Source organism: Schistosoma mansoni, chromosome 4 (genome assembly GCF_000237925.1).
Source record: "Schistosoma mansoni strain Puerto Rico chromosome 4, complete genome".
NCBI lineage: Eukaryota > Metazoa > Platyhelminthes > Trematoda > Strigeidida > Schistosomatidae > Schistosoma > Schistosoma mansoni.
In genome coordinates, this window is record NC_031498.1 from 15,787,662 (window position 1) to 15,799,980 (window position 12,319).

A 12,319-nucleotide genomic window follows, 5' to 3' on the forward strand; every position below is an offset into this window, starting at 1 on the left:
TTTTCATCCCTGACCTTGTACACAAACACACACACAAATCTACATACAAGAGCTTATAAATCACCTTGACCGAAATGACATGACGTTAACTTGTTCGGACCTGTTTTCTGACTGATCGCACATAATACTCTTGCGTTGGCTATTTATTCTCTGAGGAACTGACTTATACTGAGTCATGAAACGTCAGAAAATTTAATTTTTCTACTCATTTGGATATTACAAATATATTATTTTATTTATAACAATTTACCCAATGCTCACTCTATTCGAAATTATCAAGTCAAACCTTGGTAATGATACCGTTAAATACAATCGTTTGAAGGTTCCAAAACTGTTACTTCTATCTCCATCTTTGTCTACCGTTATTGATATACGAAAAAAGGCAAGCATTTTTTTTGATAAAACAATAACTAATTATCACTCACGCAAAAAACGTGAACGATATCAGGAAAAGTAAGAAGATGGTCGTCATAATTATCCAACCCCGAATAAACTACAAAGAAAGTAATGTATAAAAAATTTCAGCGACTTTAATATTATATATATATATATATATCAATTGTACAAGTAACTACTGTGACAGAAATCGTGTCTTTGAAGCACTAAGTAAGCAATGAATGGGTTAGGAGTAGGGTACTAGTTACGGATAGCACATCGATTGATGAGATAGTCAATCTTCGTTAACTGATGTAGTTGGGATATGTTTTACGTATATCCAACCACCGCCTACCCCGACGAGATGTCGTCTGGTGTGAGAGTAGGCTGGAAGAAAGCTAGGGACAGACAAACCAAAACTTGTCATCAGTTCATGAAGTTACTGACAATTGAACCAAACCATATTAATAGGTGTAGACTACCTGGTTGAGGTCATTATCATGACCAATGGCTGGAGACTTTGAGTGACATAGCTCAGAATCGTTTGCAATTAAGCAGGTGCATTTATTTTTATTTTTCACCGAATTCTAAGCTTCTGAATCCTTCATGCCTTTTTCTGTTTTTATTTCACCAATTTATAGTTTACTGAATCGTATTTTAGATGCCCTATCTTTTCTTTTACCACTAATACTATTATATATATATATATACGAGTAACTTACAAAAAATTTAAAACTATTTAGAGTCCAGATAAAAAATGATAAATCATTACGATAGCCATTTCGTATCTAAGAATATTATGAGAATTTATGGAAAATTTTGTGAGAAAATATTCACGTCTTACCTTATAACACTGATACTTGAACAATAAAACAAGGACACATGTCATTACGACAACTACACTCATAAATATTAAAGTATTAGCTATTGTTTGCCATGTTTGTGTCCCAATATCTGCATCTGGTGTATGAAAAGGTGTATACAACAAATACTGATCCGTATGTCCATAAAAGTCAACTGTCGAAGCGACAGCGACAACAAACAACATGCAAACTGTCACTGGTATAAATAAGCTGGAATGAGAATGTAAAAACAGAAAGCGTAGTTATACGAATGAGTACAGTAACATTATAATGAAAGGATATTTGGAGATAGTTTACACCAAAAAATTCAAATTTGGTGGAGAGGTACTGAAAACTACAAAATATTAGAGAAAGTAAATTACAACTTACAGGACCGATTTAATGACCAACACATCATGAAAGGGATGTTTAAACCAATGATCCCATGAGTCAGCTTTTTTCAAAGTTCAGAACACTTCACCGTTTGGTACGACTGTCTGCCAAATCCATCAATATATGAGTAATTTTACTCATACTTATAAACCTAGTGGGTTAGCGTCAAACCCTTTATAATACTCTCCAAATTCGACTAACAATAAGTAGGTCTTTTTAAATCCCGGTATGTTCTTTGCATAATTTTAAGGATTATTTTTGGCGGGAAATGCCGGAGGACTTTTTCTTATAAAAAATGAAATGGTTTCTTAATGATACCCAACAATTTTTTAAACCATTTATTATGATTCAATGAAATAACTATGATGGAGTTATTGTTTGCTATGTTTAAGAATACCGCCTTTTGAAAGTAATAAAACTGAGGATTGAATACTATGCTAAACGTAAACAACTTGAGGTTTCTGATATAGGCCCCTCAAAACTTATTACGATTACTGAAAACAAGTTTATAATTAGTAAGCATTACGATTAGTTCTACGATGAAATATTCGGTACCTGAGAACATTTTAACAAGACTTAAGGCTGAAGGTGTAATACATCTTTACCACAGGAACTCAAAAACAACACTTGATTTTCTGCCTTTATGGGTTATGTTCTAGAGCCGTGAACAAAAGCAAAGTAAACTGCTAACCCATATACTCACTCCTTGGTGTACAGACAGAAATGTATGTGGCTTAATATGAAAGTCTAGAAAACAGCGAACATCAACATAGAGAAGTTTAAACTCAACATATTTATCTATATCATTAAGAAAATCTTAAAAAACTAACCTGATTATTTGCTTCGCCCCATAATAAAGCATTTGATCGGGATTGATAGAATTGATTGATTCACGGGACGAGTGGTTATGACCAAGTAAACGATTATGAGGTGCTGAACTAGATGTTGGAAGATCACCATGCGAGTGCTCTCTTGGGCTTTTGTTTGACTGTCCAAGGGGTTGAGATGAAGACGGATTGGTTGTCATTGATAAACCGATTGTAACAACAAAATCTGTATTCTTACAAACATAATTTATTCGAAAACAAAATCAGGTTTAAAAACTCGTATAAAAGTATTTAATACAAGTAAAACGACACCTCAATAACCAGACACAAGTTCGTTGTGATATTTATTCTACTTATTATAAAAGGATTTTAACTTGATTTACTAGTCATTCAAGATGAAGTGGTGTTCAGAATAGTGATTCGGTGCACAAAACTAGGTGCTTAGACGATTGAATCCCCTATGAGCATACAGTAATTTCTATTTCAGTGTTAAAAATCTACTAATTTTAACGACATTCCTAAATAATTAGGACAATGGAACTCACTCAGCTACAACGTAGGACCAGGCACACATATGCATCGGTCCAAGTTGCTACACCTTATCAGCACAAGATGAACACCAAATTCATAGTAGCTACTTCAATGGTAGTAATATATAAAAGGGTTGTGTATAAGGATATAGTACAGGAAGAAATAATTAGTTGGTGAAAAAGAAAGATATAAAGCAACTTTAATTTCACAGTTTAAGGGAAGATAGTGTATACACCTACGCCATTGTAATCGATTATAACCCATGTCACCCAGAGTCTCTAACTATTGCTTACGGTAGTCACGCGGACCCCGACCAAGTAGTCTGCATCTACCAACATGGCTAAAACAAGAAGTTATTGACTTCAAGGACTGATGATATGTTTTGGTTTGGCCGCCCCTAACTTTCTTCCAATCATCCCCAATACGGTGTGCAACTAGGAAGAAATGAGCTTACTACAAGATTCCACTATAACTTAACAACAATTACTCAGGAATATCAGACAAAGTAACTTTAATTCTAGAGACATAACAATGTGTGGAAAATAAAGTGACCACTACATCAAGTGAATAATTGTGTATGCTACTAATGGATCCTACCATTCTCAAGCAGTACAAATACAAAGAAACGTTCAGCCTATTCAACAGCAAAAAGCATACTTATAATCATTTTATTGTACCCATTATGCTCAGTAATGAGGAAAATAATTTTGATTTTGAGATAGTATGATGATACCCAACCATCCAAACCAAATTAGTCAGTGTATTCAAACCTGCAACTTATTAGTTGAATGTCGAGTAATTTATTTTATTTTTATTTATTTGAACACATAAACATTGGTACAAAAGGGAGACAAATACAGGTGCGCCACACAGTTATTATTTATTCGTGTGAGGGCTATGATATTGCCAGGGTGCCTAAAGCGAAGCACGTGGTTTTCTTCGGGGGTCACACCCGAAGCCTTTGACCTAAAGGTCTAATTCACAAGCCAACTTTAGAAGATGAAGTCCCAAGCTAGCTGGTGACCAACAATAGGTTTATACACCTTTTGTTGTTTCAGGATCCTGGAGCCCATGTGCTTCACTGGTTTGGAATCAGGGTTTTCCAACCCCCTTAAATGGATCTTCCGTGTTCACCTGGTTAAAGCGCCGGACATTCTCTTTTCTCTCTTTTAATTTCGTAAACATCACCCCCGCTGTGAGAAAGCAGTGATTACGACTTCCCTGATAGTGGGCGTATACGCTTGGCCTTGTAAGAGCACTTCCAGAGGGAGAGTGGACTCTCCCCACCCTCGGCCATACCAGAGCATTTGGAGATTGTCGTGCCTGAATTGGTAGACTTCTGATGATAAAAACGAAATCCTACCCACAGCCATCCAACAATAGCTTAGATGATCATTGCTTCAGAGGACGGAGAAGCAGATATAAGTAATTAAATTATTACTAGGAATAGGAAATGGCATCATAAATTTGAGCATTATTTTATGGAATGACAAAAGAAGAGTTTCTAATGCTCAGTCACATTATTAATACCTATTAAATAAAAATACCTAAGGGCGAAAGTTTAGTTCGTAGGTTGTAGACTGAACTCTTAAATGCAGTTCATTATATGTGAAAAAATTATATTTGAAATAGTCTCAGAGATTGAAATTTAAATAATTCCAACGTTTCGTCCAGCTAACTTGTCTGGACTTCTTCAGGGAATAATCAAAATCAAAAACATCAAAGAAATATATAGTGTTTTTACAATCATATCAAAATCTCTAATACTTTTTAATCCAATCATATTTGGATGTCGAAGTTTTTGTAAACAGGATAATATGAGTCAGTTGAATGAGAATCAAGTGAAAAGTTCAACGATGTGAATTAAACGAGACTGCATGAATTGTGTGTATGTATGTATGTATAAGATGAGTTATTAATGAATGATATTCAGTGTTGATATGTTTCTATGTGAAGTAAAATAGGAATAAAAGTGCAAAATGAAGGTTGAAAAGTTTTTCTCCTTTCTGAATCATCGAAGTTGCAAATAAAATGAGAATCATCAAGTACATAATTGTAATGTTAAACATAACTCATATTGATTTCAGTCATAATAACGATCCATGTGAAGTAAACAGGTTGAATAAAGGAAGAAAAGGTCAAATTACTTATTGAAGAAAATTTGCCAAGTGGTAGCTAGCTGAATACCATCCTTTCTGTTTAGGCTGTTCTTATTCGCCCATATATACAGCGCTTCTGCTGTCAATCTTTTTTTGTGAGTGTTGAAACCTTTCTGAAGTATTTTGGCCCCTTCAAAATTAATCATGTGTCCCGTTTCCAACGCATGTAACGCTATTGCAGACTTATTCTCAAGTTTCTTTAAGTCAACCGAGGTTTTGGGAACGTTTTTTAAACACTGTTTGTGTTCCTTCAACCTTACCTTCAATTGTCTGGATGTTTCTCTAATATAAGCCGCATTACAATCATGACAATTGATCTCATAGACAATATTTTGTTGTTCTTCCTTTGGTAACCTATCCTTAACCTTCACCAATGACGATCTTATAGTGTCACATGTTCTAAAATACACTCTTATATCATGTTTGTTTAAAATCCGTTTGATTTCTTCCGATGTTTCGCTACGGTATGGTATGACTACAGTGGACTTCCAATCTTTCTGTACATGTTGCAGTTTAGCTTTTCTTTCCTTTCTAACAATCCTCTTAAAAAACTCTTTTGGGTAGTTGTTATCCCTAAGTGTAGCTAAAATCCTATTCAATTCAAATTGTTGGTCTTCTTCATCTGTAACAAGCTTCAGACTTCTGTTAATTAAATTTTTAACAACTGTGACTTTCGTACACAAAGCATGCGCCGAATCAAAATCTAAGTATCTATCTGAATGTGTTGATTTTTTGAAAACATTTATTTTCAACTTCCTATTATTAAGTCTTCGTTCAACCATACAGTCGAGAAATGCCAGTTTGTGGTCATCAGACTCTATTTCCTTCGTTAGATTAATTTGTTCCGAAATGTTGTTAACATTTGCAAACAATTCTTCCAAATAGTCCTGTTTAATGATAACAAAAATGTCATCTACATACCGTAGCCAGACCTTTGGTGGACAAACACTTCTTGCGATTGCACTAGTTTCGAGTGAATGCATGAATAAATTCGCAACAATCGGAGAAACTGGTGAACCCATAGCTATACCTTCTTTTTGTCTGTATAGATCTGCTCGAAATATGAATAAGGTGGACCTTAAACATAGTTCCAAACACTTGATAAACTCAGATGGATCTAACGGGCAACGTAAATGTAAATCCAAATCAGATTCTAAACAAGCATAAATAATATCCAACGCTCTGTTGATAGGTACGTTAGTAAATAAGGAAGAAACATCAAAACTTGCCATTACTTCTTCTTCTATGTCGATGGTATCAATAATATTTTTAAATTCCATAGAGTTTTTAATTCCATGATTAATTAATTTCTCATACGGTTTTAGTATTCTAGCTAAGTATTTCGCTAGGTAGTAAGTCGGTGAATTTGTGAAATCGACCACTGGTCTTAGTGGAGTACTATCCTTGTGAATCTTCGGGAGTCCATAGAATCTACAAGGGTTACAACTTTTTGGATTTAGCATAAACCATAAAGGCGTTCCGAGCTTGACCTTTAACGAATGTAAGATTTTACTTGTTTCCGCCTTAAGTTTATTGAGCGTAGTTCTGCTTTTTTCAACTTTGATTAGTTCATATGGTCCCTCTTGTAAATGCAGTGTTTGAGATGAGGAGTCATGTGATGCAGGCACCGAGTTATAAACACATAATTAAATAACTTAAGATCGTTAAAGGGACTATAACACCTAAAACCTTTTTCGAGAGCAGGAGCATTGAATTTTGATGTTATTTGAAAATCACGCTTTGTAATCACCCTGAAGTTATTTTGTACCAGAATTCGGGGCAATAATGTTTCATCAACAGAAGCCCGGATAAATTTGCTGGAAAACTCGTTCATTACTCTGCTGTTAATAGGAGAGTTAAAAATCAACACTTATATCACCAGAAAAAAACTCTGAAATGTAGCTTTGAGTTCGTAGTTTAATTACGTTGATTCAACCATTTACACCGAGACCTTATTCAGAGCCAAGGATATATAATATAGATCTACAAGTGGTCAACTGATGTATTGTGCAACTTTAATATCTGCAAGCACCAGTTCTATTTAAATGAAGGATATCATTCTTACGGCATATGAAATAAACTTACGCCCATATATTGTTAATATGTTTCTGGATGACAGTAAAAAAAATTCACTACTTCTAGCATTGAAAGCAATATCAACATTTTTTACTGTTCAACATACGTGTGACCTTCAGCCTTTGGTAGTTTTGCATCTAACCTGAAGGTACCTTGTATGCTGTGAGAGTGTAAAGAGCAATGATAGTCGACGATTCAGTAAGCATATAGAATGGACTTACATTTAGTAGTGAAAGTCTTTTTCAGTTTGAAAAAGAACAGGAGGCTGTGTAGGCTATTTAAGTCCTGACGATAATGGTCTCTTAGTTGGTCCAACTCTATTTTAAATGCGTCAATAGATGGAGCTCTTATCACGTGGTGAATTGGTGAGTTTCACTCGTTGATGATTCAATAGGAAAGTTGATAGTCATCTGACAAGTAGTTTGTTCTGGCCTTGTCAACCTTTTTAGTATCCTCGTAGATTCTCTACTTCGGAAGACAAGAAAAGTGAGGGTATGTTAGATGCGAATTCATTGTCAAATAATTTAAAAATTGCGATCAAATCGGGGAACAGGTTTATTCTAGCCAGTATCTCGTCATACAGTAGCCTTGAGATTTCAAGAATCAACTCAGTGGTCATTCTTTGGACCTTTCACAACAGCTCAGTCCATTTTCAGGTAGAGGCTGGCTGTTCGTATGCAGTTCTTGAGTTTAGGACGAACAAACATTGTAAGCAAAGTCAAGAAGGTCTTAGCCTAAACGTGGCTAAGTCATCTATGTATTGACTAGATGCTTCTGAAACTCTTAAGAAGTATTGCACAGCAGTGTGCAGTGGTTTTCGGATCTTGGCTAAAGATGACCTTTACGTCAATGTGTCTGAACAAAAGGTAGCTTGACGTTATTCACTATGTGTGTCTCTGTACCCTGGTGACCGACGTGCATCCTAATGCGCTTGAAAGCAATTATCGACAACTGCCAAATTCTAGACCATTCAGTTAGTTTTTCTCCAGGTCATTTTGAAGCTCTTCTTTTGTCGTCGTTCTCGATACCTTGCTATTGTTGACATAAACAAAGCTAATGATGGAATAGGAAAGCTATATACAAATGGGAGGAATAACAATTATCCCCAAAATGTACCTGAGGCACTGCACTGAGCACAGTTCTCCAGATAGACAACCTGCAGTTGACGCCCAACTGGGAAGTCTCTTACCCATACAAGTGATTTACCTCCGATCCGGATATCGCTTAACTCAAATAACAGTTTGGTGTACGGGGCTTTGTCAAAAGCCTTAAGTAAATGATTAATACATCCATAGGTAACTTTAAGTCCCTCAAAGCACACAACTTTCACAGACTACTAATACGTTTTTGAGACAAAAATAACTCGTTCTGAAACGGTGCGGCCTTTCGGAAGAGATTGGGTTTCTGTTTAGATACTTAAAGAGATTCCAACTGGTCTTCTATAAAATCATAACAGCTACGCTGGTTAGCCTAACGGGTTGATAGTTCTCTGGCTTGTCTGTTTCAGAGACAAGAATTCCACTGGCGACTTAGTACTAATATTTGCACGTAATGCAGGGGTGCCGCCTCTTCTCTTAGTCCCTTGGTTTACGTATGAATACAAGCGTTTTGAGTATTCTACAGACTCTTTAACAAGCTTCTTTCATACCGAAGGGAAGAGCATCCCTACGGTACATATGTTGCCGTATTATTCAGAATACCATGAACAAGCTTTTTAACGTGACTCTGTGAATATGTTCGTATCCTTCTCCGTAGTAGAAAAATGATGTGTGGGAGAATTAGGTTACCGAGTACTGATGAGACAGAATCTCAATATCGAGGAGCCCGATATATTTGTGCCTTGACCCTTCGCAAGTCCGGAGAACTGTATGAGGAAAACCTTGTTATGGAATCTAGAGAATACTCAAAACGCTTATATTTATACACAAACCAAAGGACCAAGAGAAGTGGCATCCCAACATTATGAGATAGTAGTACTATATCATTAGTGGAAGACGATTGTGACAAAAATCAGGTTTTATCTAGTTACTTTGTCAGTGTATATGATGCACAGATGTTCTTGCCCTCAGTTCAAACAAATCCAAAATCTGGACATTGACACCAACGAGGGACTCGATATATTTAGTCTATTAAGCAAGATTGATATAGGCGAATTTATAAGGCCCGATAAAATCCATCCTAAACTATTAAGGAAACTGGTAAACTTGGTGAAACTATAATTCATAAACCACCTTTGAGCGACACTAAAGTTGGTAAAGGTGGTAACGCAGAATTTCAAAAGCGTTACATACGTGCATCATGGTCACAGGGAGAAAGAAAAGGCGCGCTGAGAAGAAACTAATTATAAATAGTACTAAGGTAAGTGAGCCTACGGTTTTACATATCAACGCAAAAAAGACTTTGGGAGAGCCAAGTCTGAGTGGTGTAGAGGATGTGATCAAGAGATAAAGCAATGTAAATGCGTGGCTCACAGTCACATCCAGGAAAAGAAAAGTAAGGAAAATGGATGCGACTTATGTGATTGACGCCAAATCGGAATCGAATTGCAAAGAAGAGACAATTTCAGGAATTAAAATTCCACATCGTGTTAAGACGGGTCTCACTGATCGGTCAATCATTTTTTACAGGTAAAGAGAATCTTCTAAAAACGAAATAAAGGCTAGATTCGGGCACGATCTCAGTCACATTGAGTCATCAATAAGTAAGCTACTCCCAGAAACAGTTACGCGAATTAGCATCTATGAGCTTTATAGAATAGGACATTCAAATGGTTCAAATGGTTGAGGACGGAATAGAAGAAGCTTTCGCCTAAAGGGCTTCCGTGTCTAGTAGCAGTGGATCACCAATACCTCCAGGCAGGAACCTAGGTATATTAACGATAATATAGAAAAAAAAAGAATTTGTTAAATCAAAATATGTCATCCTTAGTCCTTAAGAATAAGTCAAGTTTCCTCTTAAAGGACTCCTGGGAAGTCGCTTGGTCGAGCTCAGTCGGCAGCTAATTCCAGCACTTGACAACTCTTACGGAGTAGAAGTTGTGTCTAAAGTCTATTCTGCTATGTTGGGTCTCCAGTTTCTGGGTGTTACCTCTTAGGTTAGTGTCGTGACTAAGTTTAAGAAGATGTTTAAGGGGATGACCAAAAGTATTGAGGATACTGTAAGTCATAAGAAGGTCACCTCTAAGATGCCTGTACTCTAATGGGTTAAGTGGTTGGAGGCGCTCTTCGTAAGGTTCGAATTTGAGTCCCCGAACTGATGTCTTGGCTCGACATTGGATACGTTCCAGAGTGTCCTTATCCTTTTGGAGGGAGGGAGGAAATACTATGTTTCCGTACTCTAAGTGGGGACGAATAAAACTGTCGAAGATTTTGTGGAAGGTCCTACTGTCAAACTGGCCAAAACTGAGCTTCAATGTTACCAGTGCAAGGTTTGCTTGAAAGGCGTTTTTGTCACAGTTCTCATACGACTTCAGGTCGTAGGGTACCAACACTCCTAAATCTTTTTCAACTTGAGAAACTTCTAGAGAGGAGTTACCTAAGTTGTAACCATAGTCTGCAACATGTCGCAGATGGACTACTTTGCACTTTGAGATGTTGAAGGCAAGTCCGTTGTCGTCTGCCCAACTTTGAAGTCGAGTCAGATCCTCCTGAAGTGTCAGCATATCCTCTTGGTTGTGTATCTCTCTATAAAGTCTCATATCATCAGCAAAAAGCAATAAGTCAGATGAAACTTGTTGAGGAAGACCGTTAATGTAAATCAAGAAGTGAAGAGTTCCTAGTATTGAGCCCTGAGAGACCCCACTAGGACATTCCATAGCCTGAGAGAGAGTGAAGTTCCCGCTGACCTTAAAATGTCGGTTTTTTAGATATAAAGTGAGCCAGTCAATCAGAGGTGGTTTGGTACCCGATTGTCTAAGCTTATTGATAAGACATACGTGGTTGACCCTATCAAAAGCTTTTGAGAAATCAAGGTAAATGATGTCAACCTTCCCCTTGTGATCAAGGACGGTTGTCCATCTATTCACCGCAGTCAGCAGGTTGGTCATACAAGAATGACCCTTTCTGAAACCGTGCTGTTGAGGTGAGAAGAACTTTAAGGATGATAAGTATTCTTGTATACCGTCGTATATTAGAGACTCCATAATTTTAGAAGGTATGGAGAGAAGAGCCACTGGTCGGTAGCTTGAGGGTTCACTGCGTCGACCTCTTTTGAAAATTGGTGTGATGTGAGCCAGCTTCCAAATTTCCGGTAGTTTGCCTCTGCTTAGCGAGTGCGTAAACATCACACTAAGTGGTGATGCCAGGACTGAAGCTACTTCCCTGGGTATAGCAGAATGAACCATATCCGGACCGAGAGAAGTGTCTTTTCTTAGGTGCTGCAGTTTACGGAGCACCAGGTCAGCACTCAGGTTCCCTTCGGAAGGTCCTGTACAGGTGCAGGTGAAGCTTTCGTCAGCACAGTTGATGTCGGCCGGCTGAAATGTCTGAGAGTACTGTTCAACCAAAAGTTTAGCGGCATCACCGTCGTTGTTGGTTGGACCATTAGGACCTAGCAGTTGGAAAACTCCAGTTTTGCCTTGTCGAAGAGAAGCTGTGTAACGGAATAAGCTTTTCGGATTGGAGACAAATTTATCGATATGCTTGGTCTGGTACTGAAGCCTGCCTTCTCTTATTGCCTTTGAACATATGTTCCTTATGTTTGTATTGCCTGTATGCGTCGTTATTGTCAGTTCGTCTATATTCGGCTCAACAGTGCCTTTTGCGACTTAGCAAACAAAGAGTGGGGTTCTTGATGACTGGAGGTTGTTTATAGCCTTTTGGGACCGTTTGAGGAACTGAATGCTCAGTAGCACATAAGATCGTGTGCAGTAAGAAATCCCAATGAGCATCCACTTCAAGTTGAAGGTGAACATCCCAATCCACCTGTTGTAGATGGTAACATAGATTCTGAAAGTATTCAGAGAAGCCGCCTTTTGTGTGTTACCTTTGCTACGTTCTAGGGAAGAAACATTATACTGGGAAACTCACGCAAACTGGTTAGATCCTGGATATACGTCCGAGAGGATTTCAGTCTAATCCACCACATTAAAAGTTGCAGAAATAAAAATAAATGAGCG

The 12,319-nt window shown here is 37.4% G+C and overlaps 1 protein-coding gene across 1 annotated transcript in view; it reads right to left on the reverse strand.

Annotated features, from left to right (window-relative positions):
- The window catches only part of Smp_153960 (subfamily A22A unassigned peptidase (A22 family)), a gene marked incomplete at its 3' end in the record, with an annotated part of 33,049 nt that extends 23,548 nt beyond the window's left edge, over positions 1–9,501 (reverse strand). The window contains exons 1-5 of the mRNA XM_018796963.1: positions 9,435–9,501; positions 7,425–7,668; positions 2,441–2,670; positions 1,220–1,448; positions 426–493 (exon numbers count right to left, since the gene is read on the reverse strand). Of these exons, the coding sequence (XP_018652052.1) occupies positions 426–493; positions 1,220–1,448; positions 2,441–2,637 (494 nt within the window). The 5' untranslated portion in view covers positions 2,638–2,670; positions 7,425–7,668; positions 9,435–9,501. The remainder of the gene's footprint in view (positions 1–425; positions 494–1,219; positions 1,449–2,440; positions 2,671–7,424; positions 7,669–9,434) is intronic.
- Positions 9,502–12,319: the final 2,818 nt, after the last annotated feature.